Raw genomic sequence first — 18,178 nt, 5'->3', positions numbered from 1 at the left:
GGGTGGGGAGACTCGGGCCGGGAAGAGAAAACAAGGCGGGTCGCTGACAAAGCCACCCATTATTGCAATCTGCAGACGTGGAGGAAGAAAATGTCACAAGGCTCTTGTGAAGTTTGGATTTTGAATACGGACACAGCGCTATTATTAGTACTGCTAGTAATTAAACTCCAACTGAGCACTCAGAGAAACGCAGGGCTAGGTGATGTGCAACCACTGTCCGGGTGTGGCGAGCCTGGACGAACGACTTGGCCTCTCCAAGACTTGATGTCTTCTCATGAAAACGGGACGATTGGAGTGAGACCTGCTCGCGTGAGGGTGCGGGGAAGGTCTGACGTGATCACGAGTCGCATAAAGCACGTAATTAACACCTGCCAGTGCGCACCAGGTGCTGGACCTCCACTGAACCGCCCTAGGAGGGAGCGGTAGGGAGGGCGATGCCGGTTTTTCCACCGGGTGGCGGGGCAGGTGCCTAGCCAGAGCCGGCGCTCTCGCAGACTATCTGCTGAAAAGCGCGTGTGGGCCACCCGTGCCCTCCCCCCGCAGCCCTTCTCTGTATGACAGTGCCTTCTTCCTTTCTGAATGACTGTGGTCTGCCCTCTCTCTACCACCGATAAGGCAGTGGCACCAAACAAACAAAAAACCCCCACTGTTTTTTCTTTCTCCCTCCCTACAAATTATTTTTAAACACCTGTGGTTGGGACAGCGGCAAATCAACAAGAGCTCAGCTGCCGCCCCATGATCAGAGCCCATTTCCCGGGGGCCGCCTCCCCCTCAGCAGTCCTCATCGCTGCTGGACACCAAGTGCCCCTGGGGACAGCAGGCCCAAATGGAGGTGGCTGCCTGCGGCCCGGTGCACAAAGTTTACAAGTTCTAAAATAGGAAGTTCCTTCTGAAGAGAACGGATCACCAAATCAAGCTGAGGTCTGGAGACAGAAGTCAGTAATAATAATAATAAAAAAACACAAAACGGGGAAGTTGGGAGTGTGGTGGGGGAGGGAGAACTGAGGAAGGAGGAATTGAAGTTTTCTAAAGTCTATAACAATGAAAACATTATGAAGTGTCCGTCGTTAGGAAACCTTGCCAAAGAACCCATGCAACCCCGGCTGGTGTGGCTCAGTGGCTGAACGTCATCCCATAAACCAAAAGGTTGGCGGTTCAATTCCCAGTCAGGGCACAGGCTCCTCTCTCTAAATGTAAATATATATCATAAAAAAAAAAAAATCCACACAGTGATGAGGTATAAAATACCCGGTTCTGGAAGAATACATAAGAAGTGGTACTTTCCTCTGAGCTATCTAAATGTTTTGCTAAGCAGATGTCTTACTTTTGAAACTTAACAAAGGAGAGCACAGAACTCCTAAGGCCCTCCCGCACGGGAACACTGGGAGGAGGACTGTCAAACCCCCATTTCTACGGCGGAACAGAGGCCGCCAGGTGAAGGGACTCGCTCAAGGCCTAGAAGTACATGGCAGAGCTGGACCCTGACGTCTTCTTCCAAATCCAAACCTGGAGACCTCCAGGCTCGGGTGACTGCATGTGAACTCCAAACCTGTCTGGCTGGGTTCAGGAACAACTCCCCCATGGGGACCCCAGGCCTAGCAGAGACAGGAGCTGGGAGGAGCCCCTGCTGCCCGTAAACAGGGAGTTAAAGGGGCACGGAAGCACCCCCCAATTCTCTGGATGGTTTAGGCGCCGTCCTGCAGCCAAGCCTGGGGTTTAGAGGTGCTTCCTGTTTTGCGGCACAGTAGGGAAAAGGCCAAAGGCCGCCTATGCAAATCAGCACCACCTAGATGGCTTTACACGGGCCTCAAAAAAAAAAACAAAACCCACTAAAGTCACAAGCACCAGCAAGATTCCCCAAATCTGGGACAGGTGATCGCAGCAATCAATCACGCACATCTACCAAGTCCCGCTCTGCGTCCGGCCCATGCTGGGCAGTGGAGACGACGGAGCTGCGGTCCCACCTTCCTGTCGGCTCTGCTGTCCAGAGGGTGAGGTGGGACCTCAGAGGAAGGACACCCAGCTCGGAGAAGTGAGTTAGGTCATGGGGGTCACAGCAGAGTTGAGCAGTGAGGGTAAGGAAGGGCCGAAGCAGGAATTCCAGGCAGAAGGAACAGAAGAGGGTGACAGCACAGGGTGACAGAAGTCTGGGGGACAACAAGCAGTTCAATATGAGGGTGGGGTTCAAGGAGGGCAGAGGGGAGTGGGAGAAGAAAAAGGTCAGCCGGCCCTAGGCCTGGGACTCTGATCCAGGAAGGCTAACTTATATCTGAGGGCAAAAGAGAATCATGGAAGGGTTTCAGTTTTTCAGCAGATGAGTTGGTCACTGCCATGGAGGAGAAGGAGAGCCAAGGGCAGAGAGCAGCAGGCGGCCGGTAATGGGGCTAAGTCTCTGATGACAGCTGGTGGTGGCAGACGACCCTCTGGGAGAGCCCCTGGGTATACGAATAGGAGGGCCAGAGGTGTCCAGGCTGAACGAGGGGCACCGCAGATGGTGTGTGTCTGGGGCTCTAGGTGAAAGGAGCTGTCAGTGAAGTTCCTAAACTCCATTAACGCTCTGCAGAAGAGAAAATGACGCGTGGGCTGAGACAAAACTAAGCTCACCACGAGCGCTGGTTTCCAGCAAACTCAGCCCAGCTCCAGGTGTACACAGGCGGCCCATTAGGACACTTCCCAGCTGATCTTCAATCCTCCTCCTTAATCCAACCCACGACCAACAGCGACCAACAGCAGGGCTCAGCGGGGGAAAGCGAGGTCACCAAGGGATGTCCTCTGCCCCTCTAGAACCTGCCTCCAAGCCACAATTTGTATTTAAGGTCTCGCCCAGCCCTAGACAAAAACTGGCAGCTTTCTTGCAGTTGGAAACGGTTTATGTGCAAAGACACCCTTCTCCAGCGGGTCCAGCGCCACCAAAAGGCAGAGTAAAGGTCCACTCGGGAGGCTGGCCCGGCCTCGCTCAGCGGGGAGGCCTCCTCCCTGTCTCCAGCCCTGACCCTCAAGGCCCTGCTGCTCTCGCCCAGGAGGTGTGGGGCTTCTCCCACAGCAGGGGTCTCTCGGCACCCTAGCAGAGCTGGGGGCACCTTCTCCTTTCCAGAAGAGCTGTACACAAAGAACATCAGATTAAGACCTCCCACCACCTGAAGAGATGAGGAGGACACACTGTTCAATGTTCCCCCCTCCCTGTGACACCTGCACAGACGGAGAAGCCCTTTGCAGGTGTCATTCGACAGGTCACGAAATGTTGAGGTTTGCCCAGATGCTGAGAACTGGCTTTTTTGGGAGGTAATTTTTTGTTATTTTAAATTTCTTGTTGAAATAATTTTAGATGTACAGGAAAACTGCACACAGAATTCGTGCATAACTGCACCTAGATTCCCCAAATGTTAATTAACATCTTACCACACAGGTCGTTATTTCTTTATATGTGTTTACATCTATACACATGCTTTCTCCTGAATGCTTTGAAATGTGCCCTGAAATACTTTTGTGTATTTCCTAAAAAAGAACATTCTCTTACAAAGCCATAAAACAATGATCAAATTATAAAATCAACAATGATCAGAGTGTTATCATTTAATCTACAGACTTTTATCAAATTTTACCAATTATCCACCAAAGCCCTTAGAGCAAAGAGGAAGTCCCTCCTGGCTCCGGGATCCGGCCCAGGACCCCCCCACACCGTTTCACCACGTCTCCTGGTTCTCTAATCTGGGACGGGGTTCCTCGGTCCTTCACAACATTTTTGAAGCGTGCAGGCCATTCTTTAAACAGAACACTCTTCAGTTCCAGTTTGCCTGGTATTTCCTCATCGTAAGATTCTGACCACCAGCCTTGGAGGAGCCATCCTACGTGGCGCTGAGCCCTCGCCCACTTGGCACAAAACAGCCCACGCCATGCTGTGACTTTCTCAGCACAGCCTGTCAGCAGGCACGAGGCTTGTCTGTTCCACCCTTGCGATGCTAACTTTGATCTCTGAATTGGGGAACGACCTGCCAGGGTTCCCTAAAGTCTCTCGGCAGCATGAAAAGGCATCCTGGGAGGAGACACCTATCCTAATCTTACAGCACACTTTCCCAGGGATTTTAGCCTTTGTCAATGATTCTGGACTGAAACACTTTTTAGCTCTGTGGTGAAAACAGACATTTTACCTGCATCATTCCTGCTTTACTGATTGCTAGTCCACTATAAAAAAGAACCTTCTCCTCTCCCCATTTATTTACTCAGTCCCCTGTCAGTGCAGACTCAGGGTTCTTATTCGATGGGCTATGGTCTATTGTCATCGTCATTTCCTCCGTCCGTGGACCGTCCCCAGAGCTGGCCAGCAGCAGCCCCTTCCTGTCAGCTCCTGTGTCCTTGTGACATGACCCATTATTCTCTGTACACTTCCTTCCTTTCTGGCTCCGAGCTCACCTGGAGTTTTCTGACTCTTGCCCCAGAACTGGCCGTTTCTCCCAGGAGCCCTGTTCCCAGGGATGCCGACAGTTACAGCCTGGGCATGAGGTGGGTTCCCTGTCACCAGCTGTCTTTGCCTCTAGGCCCCTCAACGAGCAGGGCTAGAAAACACGTGTGTGTAAGTGTGAAAACATACACAGGCACACACGTCCGCTTTTATGGCTACAAATAAGAAAACCATGGGCTCATGGAAGGGCTCAGATCCTGATCAGACCCCATAGGTTCCTTCTAGCCTCCCACACCCTCCACACCAACAGGAACCACCCTTCTGGCACTGACAAAACAGAACAGAACCACCCTGTGTCTTGCTACCCACAATGCACATTCACCTGCTTGTCTGCTTGACTCTGGAATACACGATGAGTACTTTCGGAACTGCTAACCCTTACCGCTGTGACCAACACACCTACTGACCAGAGTTCAGTGTTTGTTTATAGTTCTTTCTTCTTGAGTCTGAGGACAGACAGTCAAAATACTGCATCACAGGTACATGAGTCAGTTCCTTTTTTTTCCGCCTCCGTGTAGTAATGGCCCCATTTAAAACACAGTACTTAAACAGGTCTAAAAATTCAAACACAATGGAGGTTGACACAGGACACGGGTCCCCACTGACTGGTGGCAGGGGTCTCCCTCTGGGTGGCTGGCCCTCAGAAAATCTGGGAGCTTTGCAGGAACACGGCGATGCCGGCCATCCTGAGGCTTTCTCGTTCAGTCCATCCGAGCTAGAGCTGGGGAATCTGCATTTTGCAGATACTCTCAGAGTGATTCTGGCACTCTATCAGTGGGAACCACTGGCTCTAAGATGAAGCCCTAAAAGCACAGGGCCCTGAGAGTCTCCTTCGGCGGGAGTGCACCCGGCCCACTTCGCGGGGCTGCGGTCTCGGCACTACTGTGCGTCTGCCTGCGCCGCTCCTCAGCCCACGCCAGCCTCACCTTCCTTCACCGCCTGGCAAATGCCTAGCCTTTGAGATCCAGCACTGATGAATGCCTCCTCCTCCAGGAAGCCTTTCCCACTCCCCGAACACGGCCACACCCTCAGTCCCCTGGGCTCCCTCCTGTACCGTTTGCTTTTGATCACTACGGGGTAATTCGCACACACTGAGAAACAGAACACTCAGGTTGCCTCGCAGGAAGCGCAGTGATGCATTTGTCTTTCCCTCTGGCAGCAAGGCTCACTCCCCCACTTCAGACGGTTCCCGGCACGGGATCTGGCCCTAGTGGGTGCTCCCAAAGAAGCCTGCTCTACGGTCATCTGCAATGTCAACCCCGTGGCTCAGAGATGGCCTGAGCTCTCTGTTGTGCATCATTGGAACCCAGACAGAGAAAGGTAGGGTTGCCAAGGATTCTCCGCTGAGCGATTCTCATCTGAGATGAAGTCCGTTTTTCCCCCGCTCTGGACTGACCCTGCCTATTACTGCTCGTGCTGGTTAAGTGAACACTGTTTCCATCCTAGACCTGATATTTTTAGCGCTCCTGTTATGATAAACTCACACTAACCTCAAAAGGAACAAATCAAAGTCAACTTTTTGCCACAGGAAACCAGCTCGTGCTTAATGTTTTGCAGCTTATCATGGGAGAATAATAAAAAGATGAGGCCTTTCTGCTCACAGATGGTGAGAGGCCAACTCTCAAGATAGTGGAAAAATGCAGCAGGAAGCGTTCAGTCTGGCCACTACCTTATAGTGAACTGGAAAAACACTCTGCACCCAAACAAGGCAAGCACGGAGGCGGGGGGGGGCGCTGCTTCCCCAGGGGGCTGAACTGTGAATGGGGCGGTAAGAACCACATGCGCGGGAGGGGCAGGCCAGGGCCCGCCCGGTTCCAGATCCTGTAGGGACACAGGTGGGCAGGCTGCTCCCCCCCTCCAGAGTGCAGCAAGTGACCGGACCAGCAATAGAGTCACTCATACTGAAAATATGTGTTTATCAAGCACCTACTACTTCCTCCAACAGGGCAAGGAAGGCAGGGTCTCGGTGAGGCAGCCTCAGGTGGGCATCGCAGCCAACACCTTCCTCACTGGGAATTCTTAAGGCACCATCAGGTGGATCAGCCATGTTCCTAGAAGGGTCTTGGAAATAAATTCCAAGGACTGGGAGGCCCTGGCCAAGTAGCTCAGTTGGTTAGAGCATTGTCCTGGAATACCGAGGTGGTGGGTTCAATCCCCCATCAAGGCACGCACTAAAACCCACCAATGGCACTGATAAGGGGAACACCAAGACCTGAGAAAAACTGAAAACAACTTACATGACTTTCAAGATGAGACTGGTCACAGAATCTATTAATGACATCAAATGAGAACTTCATGTACACTTTTAAAATGAATCAACTTTCTGGAGTAAATCATACCTCTATAAAGTTGTTAAAAGCATACAAATAAAAAATACAGAAAAACAAGACACAAGGTCTGACTATTTACAATGAGGAAAGATTTCAGAAACAGGCTAAGTAGCGTAGTCCTTCCATTCTTACAGGTGAGGAAGAAAGATCCTCGAGTGGCAAACTGACGCATCTGCCCAAGATCGCAAAGACTGGCGACAGCAAGCGTGTTTGGCAGAGGGTGACGTCCCCTGTGGGAGCATCTGTGCTCTCCTGGGTAAGTCCAACAGGGTCGAATTACAGGAGATTCTCACAGGTGTGCAAATGGCCTAGCTGGAAATGGAAAGAAGTATTTCTCTGACTGTAAGAGCAAGGTGACAAGTCCACAGAGTCAGCTTAATGCTTGGGAGCTGAGGGCTCTGGGCTGCCAGTAGTAACCAGGGAACAAGAGCACAAGAGCAGTTCCCTTTACTTCCAGAACCTTCGTGCAGCAGGCAGCTGAGGGTGTTAAACAAGGAGGCGCCGAGAGAGACGCCCAGAAAGACCGCAGGCCCTGGTGCCCACTGCATTCGGAACAACTCCTGGCAGACACGGGGTGCTCAGCGTCCACCCCCTTAGCCACCGACAATCTGTCCTCCCACACAAAACATGGAGCCTCTCTGGGTCTCTGTTTCCTCATCTTGAGAAACCAAACCAGGGACATTCTCACTGTGTTGACCTCATACGGTTCTGTGATGATGGTCTGGATAAGAAAACACTGTGAAAATGGGAAGGGTTAGATCAGGGTTCTCCGACCTTGGCGGTAATGTCGCCAGGGGCCAGGTAACTCCCTGTCGTGGGGAGTCATCCTTGTGCCTCGTGATATGGGACACTCAGCAACCTCCCCGCCCTCTCCCCACAAGACACCAGCACCACCTTCTCACTCCCAGTAGTCCCAACCAAAGATGTCTGCAGACCTGCTGATGCACTGGCAGGCACACTGCCCCCCCACTGGGAATCTCCAGATCATGGTAAACTCAAACACTGGCTGACCAATGACATAAGCAGCAGTTATGCCCAAAACCTTTGCAGACTGCCCAGACAGGTGGGGCTCAGCTGGTTGGGTGCCGTGCAGGAAAATGAAAGGTCACTGGGTTGACTTTCTGGTGAGGGCATGTGCCTGGGTTGTGGGTTTGGTCTCTGTTGCGGTGGATCCAAGAGGCAGCTGATAGATGTTTCCCTCTTTCTCCCACCCTTTCCCCCCATCGCTCTTAAAAACAGAAAAAAAAAAACCCCCACAACTTTGCAAACTAACAGCTACTATTTCCTGAAGGCACTGCGCAATCAGCCTCTCCCAAGGGGCCAGGCCCAGCGCTCTGAGCCCCAGAGAGGGGGCACTGCTGGGACTGCAGCTGGCACTTCCTGGCTGAGGTGTCCCCGTCCTTAAAGGGGCTTTTCTCCGAGTTCTATACTCACAAGCAACAGATGCATTCCTTACTGCAGCCATTCCATTATTTCTATGCAAACGGGTATTAAGAGTTTCAAAGTAGTTCATTCCCCAACTCTCCTTGTTCCTAATCAGGGTAACAGCATTAATTAGTAGGGGAAGAGCTTTCACATGAGTAATGCAAAGATAAACTTTAACTGCACCTGATCTTCTGACTAGGATAACAAGGAGGCTTCACATGGTTCCACGCATTCCCCTGTGGAGAGGCAGGAATGCGTGTGGACCAGCCCGCACAGCCACGTCGGCCCTAATGTGGAGGGGTGCTCCTGGAGTCTGCACAGATCAAGGGAAGCGGGCGGCGGGGGTGTGGCTCTCCTCTCAGCACTGAGAGAGGAGACCAAACACTGTCCAAAGGCAACTGAAGATATTGTTATACGGATGAGCTACATCTGCACCTCAGGGTCACGGCTCTGCAGACACTGACCCCCATTGGCCTGGGCGCACACCTGGGGCCTGGGACAGGTGACCGAGGGACTCCAGCGCCCTGTGCGGCGTGAACTGGGACGTTGAGAAAGAAGTTGGGGAATACGTTCCCCAAAGCACCAAAAGGTCAAGGTGATTTTTTTCTTTGTATTTTTCTGGTATTTTCTGCAATAAATGAGTTATTTTTACACTAATTAACTGATATTTTTACACTTAACTGCTGTGTAACTTTGAGAATATGAATAACCTTAATATTCTCTCTCTGTGCCTCAGTTTCTTTTTCTTTAAAAAAGGGATGGCAATCATATCCACCACCAACGGCTCGTACTAAGCACTCAATGTTAGTTATTAAAAGAATACAAAAAAAAATTTTTAAGTGCCAGGCAGAAGAACAATGGGGAAGGAGCCAGACAATACTTAGCTAACAGTCCCCTGAGCACCAGCAGGGAGGGAAGAGGGAAAGAGAGAGAACCATTTAGGCGAGGAGAGCTGATTTTGGGGCCAAGGAGAACTCTGAAGAGGGAAAAGTGGTCTCAGAAGTTGTTTGATTTATGACATGTTATCTCAGGTTCAACTTTAGTGGGCTGTTCACTGCAACAAATAATAAGCAAGTGCAAAACCCACTAAGAAACCAGAGCTCAATGACGGCCCTGGTGTCCATTCACTCAGATGTGTGGCCACAGAGAACTGGCTAAAGAGGACCTCAACTCAGGGCGAACATCAAGAAACTGCCTGGACCCCGCAGCCACGCTTTCGGAAACCAGAGCCTGGCTCGCCGGGCGCCTGGAGCCCTCACCTTGGAGGAGAAAGTAGTCCGGAGTTGTGCGCTTCAGGGCGGCCTTCGCTTTGTCGCTGCTCCAGTCCACCTCCAGCGCTTCTTTAATGGAGCAGAAGACCACCTTCTGTTGAAAAAAAACAAAAGGCCAGACTGCTTAGGGGTAAACTATGTTGGCGTGAAACCCCAAGGCAGCTCCTCACCGCCCAGAAACAGTACTCTCTAAGGCCTGCTGCTCATCGGAAGAGGCACAGGCGTAGTTGGGTCCAGTAAGCGCGCACTGAGCATGGACAGCATGCCCCCCAGGCCTGGGCCACAGCAATGAGTGACATGCTCCCCACTCTAAGGGGACGCAGGGCAAAGCTGGAGCCCTGGCTCACTCTTTAACGCTGGCCATATTTACCCTGGAGAAATACTGGCACAAGTGAAGAAGTGTCTAAAAATACTCAGTAAGACAGTTTTTGTAACAGTAAACAAAAACAAAAATTAATAAATGTCTCTCAGTGGAGAAATGCTTTGTTCCTGCTGATGGACGACAAAACAAACAGGAAACAGAAAGCAGCAGCAGCGAGGGGGGTGAAACGGCAGCTCCAGGCAATGGCCATGGCATTTGCAAAAACCCTGTGGTAGGAGGAAGGCAGCATGGCTACAACCTATGAAACCAAATCAAATAATCTTGGAAAATGCCATAATGTGTATTTTAAAACACAAACAATTAAATATGAATGAGAAAATGGTGTCCCATTCCTGAACAATGCCATCGAAAAGCCAGGTGCTGGGACTGAGGAAGGGCAGGGAAAAGTGTGTGTGGAGCCCTAGTCAGGGGGCTCAGTGGCTGGAGCACCACCCCATACACGGAAAGGTGAGCTTGGATTCCAGGCCAGGGCACATCCGGAGCTGCAGGTTTGATCCCTGGTCAGAGCGCATATGGGAGGCAACCCAAACGATGTTTCCCTCTCACATCCACGTCTGTCTGCCCGCTCCCTTCTTCTCTCTACACGTAATAAACATTCTTAGGTGAGGACTTAAAAAAGTAATAAAAGCAACAATACTCTAGAAGCAACGAGCACACCACTAACCCCCAGATCTTGGTTTCCAATGATCATTCTCGTGTCTCCAAGAGAAACATTTCTCCCTGGAGAAACGGCAGATTCAAACCTCAGGCAGGGAGAGCACAAGAGGACTCCGGAGTGTCTCCCTGCACCCGAAACAAGCAAGGGCTCCGAGAACAATGGGGACCCAAAACGGAAAACAGGAGCTGCTCAAAGAAGCACGCGCCGGTCAAATCGGGAACAATTTGAGGATAAAAAGAAACAATAGCAAATGACACCACTTTAAATAAGCTAGAATCCATCAGTCCACAGACCTCAAATTAATAAAGTTTAATGAGGAACGGGCATACTTCTCCACAAAGCACACTAGTCACACAGGGCAAAGAGGAACTGTATTCCAGAGGCCTGGCAGACCGTCTCCCTCTGCACGACAGCAGCGAGTGCGAGCAGTAGGGGCACACAGAATCCATGCACCAGACCGCAGGCTCTGATGAGAAGCATCCACGCCGCAGTGTGTTGGCCAAAACATGTCGCTGGAATCTAATCATGAGAGAACAACAGATGAACCCAAACGAAAGGACACTTTGCAGAATAACTGGCGTGTGATCTTCAAAAGCGTCACGAAAATCTAGACGCACACGTGATCCTAAACTGGGTTCCTCTGCAACACGGACGTGACTGGAGCCACTGGCGACGCCTGCACAGGATCTGAGACCTGTGCGGCAGGGACACCTAACCGGTGAGTCTGTGGACTCTGACGGCGGGGCTGTGGGGGTGGAGGCGGCCTTGTTTGAGAAAACGGCCTGACACAGCGGGCAGTGATGTTGGGGCACTGTGCTGGTGCTGTGCTCTCAGATGGCTCAGAAAAAATGAGGTTTTCGGTACCAGCTGTTTTTACTGAGTTTAAGACGGGTGTGAGCACATAAATACGTAAAAACTTAGAGAGGCACGTGTCATCTTTCTTCTGTCTCTGTGCACACACCACACAAACTCCAACCCCGGGTGTGTAAGACAGAGACAGAGAAACTCGAAACAAGTGGACACTTTAGGAAGCTCAGTAAACCAAGACCCATCAACTCCTCCCAGCAGTTCACACAGCTGCCAAGGGCCAAAGGGGTTTCATGGACGGAAGTTCGAACTGCTGGTGAAGGTGCAGTGCAGCGGTCACGGTTTGGAAGGTGGCTTTCTGTGCCCCCAGCATCGGTCCTTTGGGGTGGCATACGAGATGTCCGTACTGCCCTCAGACCTTGGTTGGGGGTCTGTCTGACCTCAGAAGGTAAGTCATGTCGTTGGCCTAGGACCACTCAGCAGCCGAGACAGACTGCCCGTCTCTCCTCAGCAAGGCACAGATCAAGATGTCAGCAGCATGGCCTGGGAATGCCACCACGACGAGGCAACAGACTTTCATCACGCTTGAAAAATGACCAAGACCTTCATTCAGAGTTTTGGAGGACTGCCTGACTAAAAGCAACGCTGAGAATCCATGGATTCGTTAGACCACTGTCTGATGACGAATGGGGGGCGGGGGGAGGAGTTGAGTTGTGTCTTATTCTCAGTCCCAAGCAGGCCCACCTCTATAACACTTCCAGGGCCTGGGGCAAGGGTACAAATAAAAACCCACATATCAGGCCTACATGTTCAGCTACATTATAAATCACACTAACAAGCTGTTAAATAAAGGACATTGTATTCTCCTACCTTAACAAATATACTTGTCCCTTCTCCATAGCCACTCAAAGGACCAGCTTCAAATCTGGAATTCCCATACTCTGTGGAGTTCCGCGCCCAAGAGAGGTCCACTGGGAGGCTGTCCCCGCCCTTTCCCCTTCTCTTTCAGCTATGGCCCACAACCTGAGCGTGGCCCCCAGCCCATCCTCTCCCACCAACATACCCAGCCCCCAGACCTAGGCACGCAGACACCGTGGTGAGGTCTGCACCCCAGACACGAGACGGAAAGCCTCGGAGGTAGGGTTCCAGGGTCCCGGGCACCCGGCACGAGGCCTGCAACAGGGGCACAGGCTATACGCTCCAGGTGGATGTGTCTCCTTGACCCGATGAGGGGGGTGGCTGGGAGGAGGACAGAGTGGGACCTTCTAGAGCACTAGGGCCAAGGACAGAGACCCCTTTTCCTCCCCAAGTCTGTCCTAAGGGCAGAACAATTCCCAGTTGGGTCACTTATTTGTGACCCCAGGCAAATGAATTTACGCTTGGGCCTGACTGTGGCAGATGATTTTTAGGGACGCTCCTGGGTATGTGGGGAGGAGGCCCACAGTGGCCCTGGTCTGTGCTGGGGAATAGCCCTCCAGCCACAGGTGATTTGAGCCAGGGGAGAGCTCGGGCCCAAGTCTGACCAATCAGATTCCTCTCCTCCTTTCTCCTGGGAATTGAGAATTGAAAGCTGGAAATAGACCCCTATTAAGCGCAGAGCTCTAAAGACAAAGGCCAAATTCCTACGGCCTCAGAGGCCCCAGCTGCCTGGTGTTCACCCCTCTCAAATCACAGTACTTCTTTATCTTGTGCGACTCCGGCCGCCCTCCAATCAATGTCCCTTTTTTGGTTTTCCAACTGCCCCCAGTCTATTGTCATCACACACGACAGAAATAAAACAAAACGTACCCAAGTTGCCTAATTTGTGGTGGGACAGACAAATGGCGGTGCTTGCCTGACCCCCCTTACCAACACTGGACTTACAGAGAAAACACACCCGAGCTTGCTCTCGGGGAGGAAGGGTCTTCCCAGGGAAGCACCCAGGACGGCACCACACATCTCTACCCAAAGAGCACACTAAATTGGGCAACTCGCCCCTCACTCACTGGCCCCTACCCCCGACTTCTCCATGCCCTCGCCCCAGAACCCCCGTCTAAAATGCCTAACACACTCCCCTCCTTCCCAGAGAACCTGAGCCTCAAGGCGTAGGATCCCATGGTCTCCTTAAGACCAGTAATGAACTTCCCATAAGTCCTAGAGCTTCCTGAGGCAGGACCGCAGGGAAAGGCACGATTCCGAGCAGGCTAGATTGTCCATGAACACCCGGGAGCTGCCTCTCACGTGCCAAAAAGCCCAATGGTGACTATAAAAGATGAATTCTCCACGTGGTCTACTAGCCATCAGACTGGGGGGCTGTGCCGGGCCATTTACAAGACTGGGAGATGGCAGTGACCTTGTCAATGCAACAGGAGCCGGTTCACTAGCCCACAGCGGGGCAATGCAAGCCATGCACCCCACAGTGAGCAGGGCCAGGGAGTGCTTCCGAAAACAGAGTAATGAAAGCCAAACACAATACGTGTCATGTGTGTCAGGTCCTTGTGTGTCTTACATGTACTCATATACATTCACCAGCTCTCCCAACTTTATTACGGATGCCACTGTATGCGTGGAAGGAATACCAAAAAGTCACCATGGGGGGTGGGGGCAGGTTCACATGCACTCAACTTGCCCTGTGTTTCCCACACCTGGGGCTGTGAAGAGACTTTTTAAATTAGGCTGAACATGTGTAACACGTGATGTGGCTTTGGATGTAAAGTGGAATGTAAATCAGAATCAAAACTACTTGCAAAACGACAGCTTTCTAGGTCTAACTTCCACACCTTCTCCTGGGAGGCTGGCATCTTGAAAGCACAACCGGAGACAGGCTCATACTCGGCCAAGTGCCGCCAGGGCCGAGGTGCACACATGCGGCCGTCACAGGGGCTGGCTTTGGGATGCACATGGATAAAGCTGCTTGGGAGGAACTGAGAGGGCAGGGCCTAGTGAGGTTGAAGAGGTGCACAGCCCATTTTCGTCCTGCGTATCTACCCTGGAGAACTCACACGGCTGCCCGAGATCAGTGACACATACACAACTGCCGCACACTCAACTGTAACAGCAAACACTCACACACCTACATGGCCGCCAACAGCAGAATGGTGATGCAGTCACACAACAAACTCTCTGCAGCCATATAAAAAGGAAGAAAAGAGAAGACCGTCCAGGGTGCTGTCCGAGAGAACTCGCCGCACTGGTCAAACACCCCCGTCCTGGCAGTATGAACACCAACAGCCACCCGTGGTTACTGAGCACGTGGAATGTGGTCAGAGATGCTGGAGAAGTGAATATTTTTTTATTTTCGCCTGAATTAAGTGTAATAATTACCTATGGCTAATGGCTACCAATATGGACAGCGAAGCCCTAAAACTACAGAGATGTAACGCTGCCCCTAAAAAGCAGGTGGTGGCACTCATACACTATGAAACTGATTTTTAAGAAGTTAAAAATGAGCCCTGGCTGGCGTAGTTCAGTGGATTGAGTGCAGGCTGCGAACCAAAGTGTCGCAGGTTCAATTCCCAGCCAGGGTACATGCCTGAGTTGCAGGCCATAACCCCCAGCAACCGCACATTGATGTTTCTCTCTATCTCCCTCCCTTCCCTCTCTAAAAATAAATAAATAAAATCTTGAAAAAAAAAAGTTAAAAATGCCCTGGCTGGGCAGCTCCATTGGTTGGAGCATCGTCCTGATATGTCAAAGTTGCAGATTCGATCCCCAGTCAGAGCACAAGCAAGAATCAACCAGTGAGTGCATAAATAAGTGGAACAATAAATAGATGTCACTCACTCACTCACTCTCCCTTCCTCTCTCTCGGGGGGCGGGGGGGGGGGGGCGGTTAAAAAGCATACCAAACAATTCCATATTGCTGGGAAATACACACTTAAGAAGAAATGCACAGGAACGAAGACTGCAACTGAGGACAGAGGCTACTTACGTTGGGGAGGGATTCCAGGGGCGGCCCCAACCACCCTGATAATGCTTTATGCTCTAAATTAAGTGGTGGGCACATGCTCGGCTATATCCTTCTTAATTTATACCTACAACATCATGTGGTAAATTTTACAAACTCGCAATAAAACGCCAGGCCAAGGAGGGCTCTATCTGCTCCTCCCAGGTACCTCGTTAAGCCCACACAATCGTGCTGGCACCCAGGGCAGAAGGGAGAGAAGGGCCGTACAGCCCAGTATAACAGCGCTGGAGAGATTTTAGGTTTTAAGTTTAATGGTGTTTTACTGTCACGTTCTGATACTCGTGGCATCATTTTTTTGCATCAAATATCACACACAGAGACTGGACTGTGCTATAATCCTGGGAAAGACCCCCTTCCCTGATCCCTAGGGCCCAGAAATGCCCCCGTGCGATGGGGCGCCCTGCCCCCAGCGGCACTGCACCAAACCCCCTGCGGGGAGCACCCTGCACTACCCCGCACCTCTCCCCCAGACCAAGTGATTCTGACAATTAGCAGTGTTTGGGCTTCAAGGATCTGGTCAAGGCAACTCGATGACTTACTTCTAGACACCTGGCTAAGTAGCGTGTCTTGCTTACAAATCTGCTCTTGGCTTAGCTCAAAAACCTAAACTATGAGAACTAACATGCTACAAAGATAATCCAGCTTAGTTGATTATGAAAGAAAGTTAACTCAGTAATTCTGTTTAAAATTACAGTGATCTGTAGTAACAGACAGCCACGACTACCCTGCAAACGCATTTCCTGAACATGAGCGCACCAGGCAGTGCCTGGTGGAGGGAGCTGCCCTGTCTTTATGGGGCTTGAACTCCAACGGGGGACACTGACAGGTGACCTGGAGAGCAGTCAGCTCTACAAGGCAAGGTGCCACCAGAGAGGAGGAAAGAAACTTGCCAGTCACCAGGAATGTCTCTTTAAGAATGCGGGTAAGAGGAGGAGGACAGAGCTGTCAACAAAACTGCTCAGAAAGGGGGAATCAAAATAATGAATTACTACTTCCCTGTGGAATTTTACACCTAATTCATGAGCAGAGTATTAACAGCGCCCAAATTAGTCACCTACTATTTTCAGAAGCAGAGGTAAAATTAAATCTGTATCTCTTAGCACGTCATGAACAAATCCTACTTTACGTTTCATTTTTAAAGTGCTAGTAGGGCGAGTAACACCATCAGGCACCTACTTGTGTCTGGCAGCCCTCACAATAAAGAAACACAAACAGCAAATGGGACTGTGAGAACAGCCTTTCCTCCCAAAGGTTTTCCCGGAAGGATCTCCATCTTTACACGCTGTACAAAATATCAAAAGCCCCTAGAAACTCCCAGGGGACCCACCCTGTAAGTCACACGGTGAGCCAGTGCCCTTGGCTCGGCCTGTGCTCTCCCACCTGCTGCTGCTTACAGCACCGTGCGTGTGACCTCGGCGGGTCGCCGAGCCTCTCTCAGCTTCAGCACCAGCTGCAGAGGGTGACAGCAGGGCTGGATGTGACTCCCTGCACCCGACACAGGGTTCATCCTGCACTGTGAACTTGCCTTGCACACAGCATTGTTTTTTTATTCATTGATTTTAGAGAGAGAGAAACATCGCTTTGTTACTCTACTTATGTATGCACTCACTGGTTGATTCTCATATGTACCCTGACTGGGGATCGAACCCGCAGCCTTGGCATATTGGGACAATACTCTTACCAACAGAGCTACCCGGTCAAGGCCTTACAGTAAGAATTCTGCAACTCACAGAAAGAGAAAGAGATGGCTGTTTCAAGTGAGAAAAGCCAGAGTCACTCTGTCCTAGGTCTGTGCCTTTGTGGATCCCCCTTCATGTCACTGGACTCTGGTTCCAGCTTCAGGGCCGGCAAACCGGCGTTTCCACACCCACTCGAACGACTCTCTCTCTGGTAAACTCCCCGAACACTATCCACTGCACATCAGCATCCACGTGGGTTTGTGCCCAAGACCTGATTCCTATGAAACCTGTTACTCGACTTCTCCTGGGCACCACACACAGCAAGCAACCTCTGAGCACCCGCCTCTGGGCTGCGCTTTCCCCGCTGCCTTATTTGTCATGATGGCACCCGTGCTCGAAAGGCCCCGTGTCTTCCTCGATGGTGTGAAAACCACAACCTCTGTTTTCCCTCTTTGTTTTTTAACGTTTCTAATTTGGGAGCACAATGCGTACCTTGAAGCAAAAGTGGCTTTACCACATTTGGAACCTAACCAGAAACCTTTCACAGGAAACAGGAAGTGGCTGCTCCCCCACCCCCAGGCTGCACCCCAACCATAACCCAACTAGTTGTTCTGGCCGATTTGGGCAAAAGGGCAGAATCTGAATCAAGGAATTTTTGAGCTGGAAGAAAACGTCCACAGCATAGGGCAGTCTCGGCCAAAATAGAGCCTCCCCGTTACAAGGGGACAAAGCCCCGGCCTGGACCCGGACGGCCCAGGCCCTCCACGAGGCCCCTGGGGAGGCCACACAAAGGCAAGGTTTGGAATCCCGGGGATCGGCATCAGGAATGCACCGAATGCCTCGCAACCTCAAGGGCTTGGGTTGGAATCCAGGCCTGAATTGTCCCAGTGAAACAGCTGACTAACAATGTCAGCTGGGGCATGTTTTGATACCTTCCACTTCGACCCCACGTAGGAAGGGGCCACGTGAAGCGCTGTGACTGAGGAGCCCCCAGAATGGTAGGCGAGTGCCTGCCTGCGCCGCCCACATTCCCCTCATAGCGACATACAGTGGCCCCCCCAGAGGGGTGTCCAGAGCGCCCTGTGGGCATCTTCAGAACCCACTCCCAGGACACTTCCAGCTGTGCTGGCGGACAAAGCCGGGCACTCTCCATTTGAATGTGAAAGGCCCGCCTCCACCGGGGAAGCCCTGAAGCTGTAAAACCCTTCACACCAAGGCCAA

At 51.5% G+C, this 18,178-nt stretch overlaps 1 protein-coding gene across 1 annotated transcript in view; it reads right to left on the bottom strand.

The window, feature by feature from the left end:
* Positions 1–18,178, bottom strand: part of SAE1 (SUMO1 activating enzyme subunit 1) — a 63,713-nt gene that overhangs the window by 22,779 nt on the left and 22,756 nt on the right. Inside the window, exon 6 of the mRNA XM_045845280.1 lies at positions 9,474–9,579. Within this exon, the coding sequence (XP_045701236.1) occupies positions 9,474–9,579 (106 nt within the window). The remainder of the gene's footprint in view (positions 1–9,473; positions 9,580–18,178) is intronic.

The sequence above is a fragment of the Phyllostomus hastatus genome, unplaced genomic scaffold (assembly GCF_019186645.2).
Source record: "Phyllostomus hastatus isolate PE091 unplaced genomic scaffold, TTU_PhHast_1.1 phas_contig_468, whole genome shotgun sequence".
NCBI classification, from domain to species: domain Eukaryota; kingdom Metazoa; phylum Chordata; class Mammalia; order Chiroptera; family Phyllostomidae; genus Phyllostomus; species Phyllostomus hastatus.
Note: the sequence above shows the minus strand (reverse complement) of the source record. Positions and strands in the feature narration are given on the sequence as shown.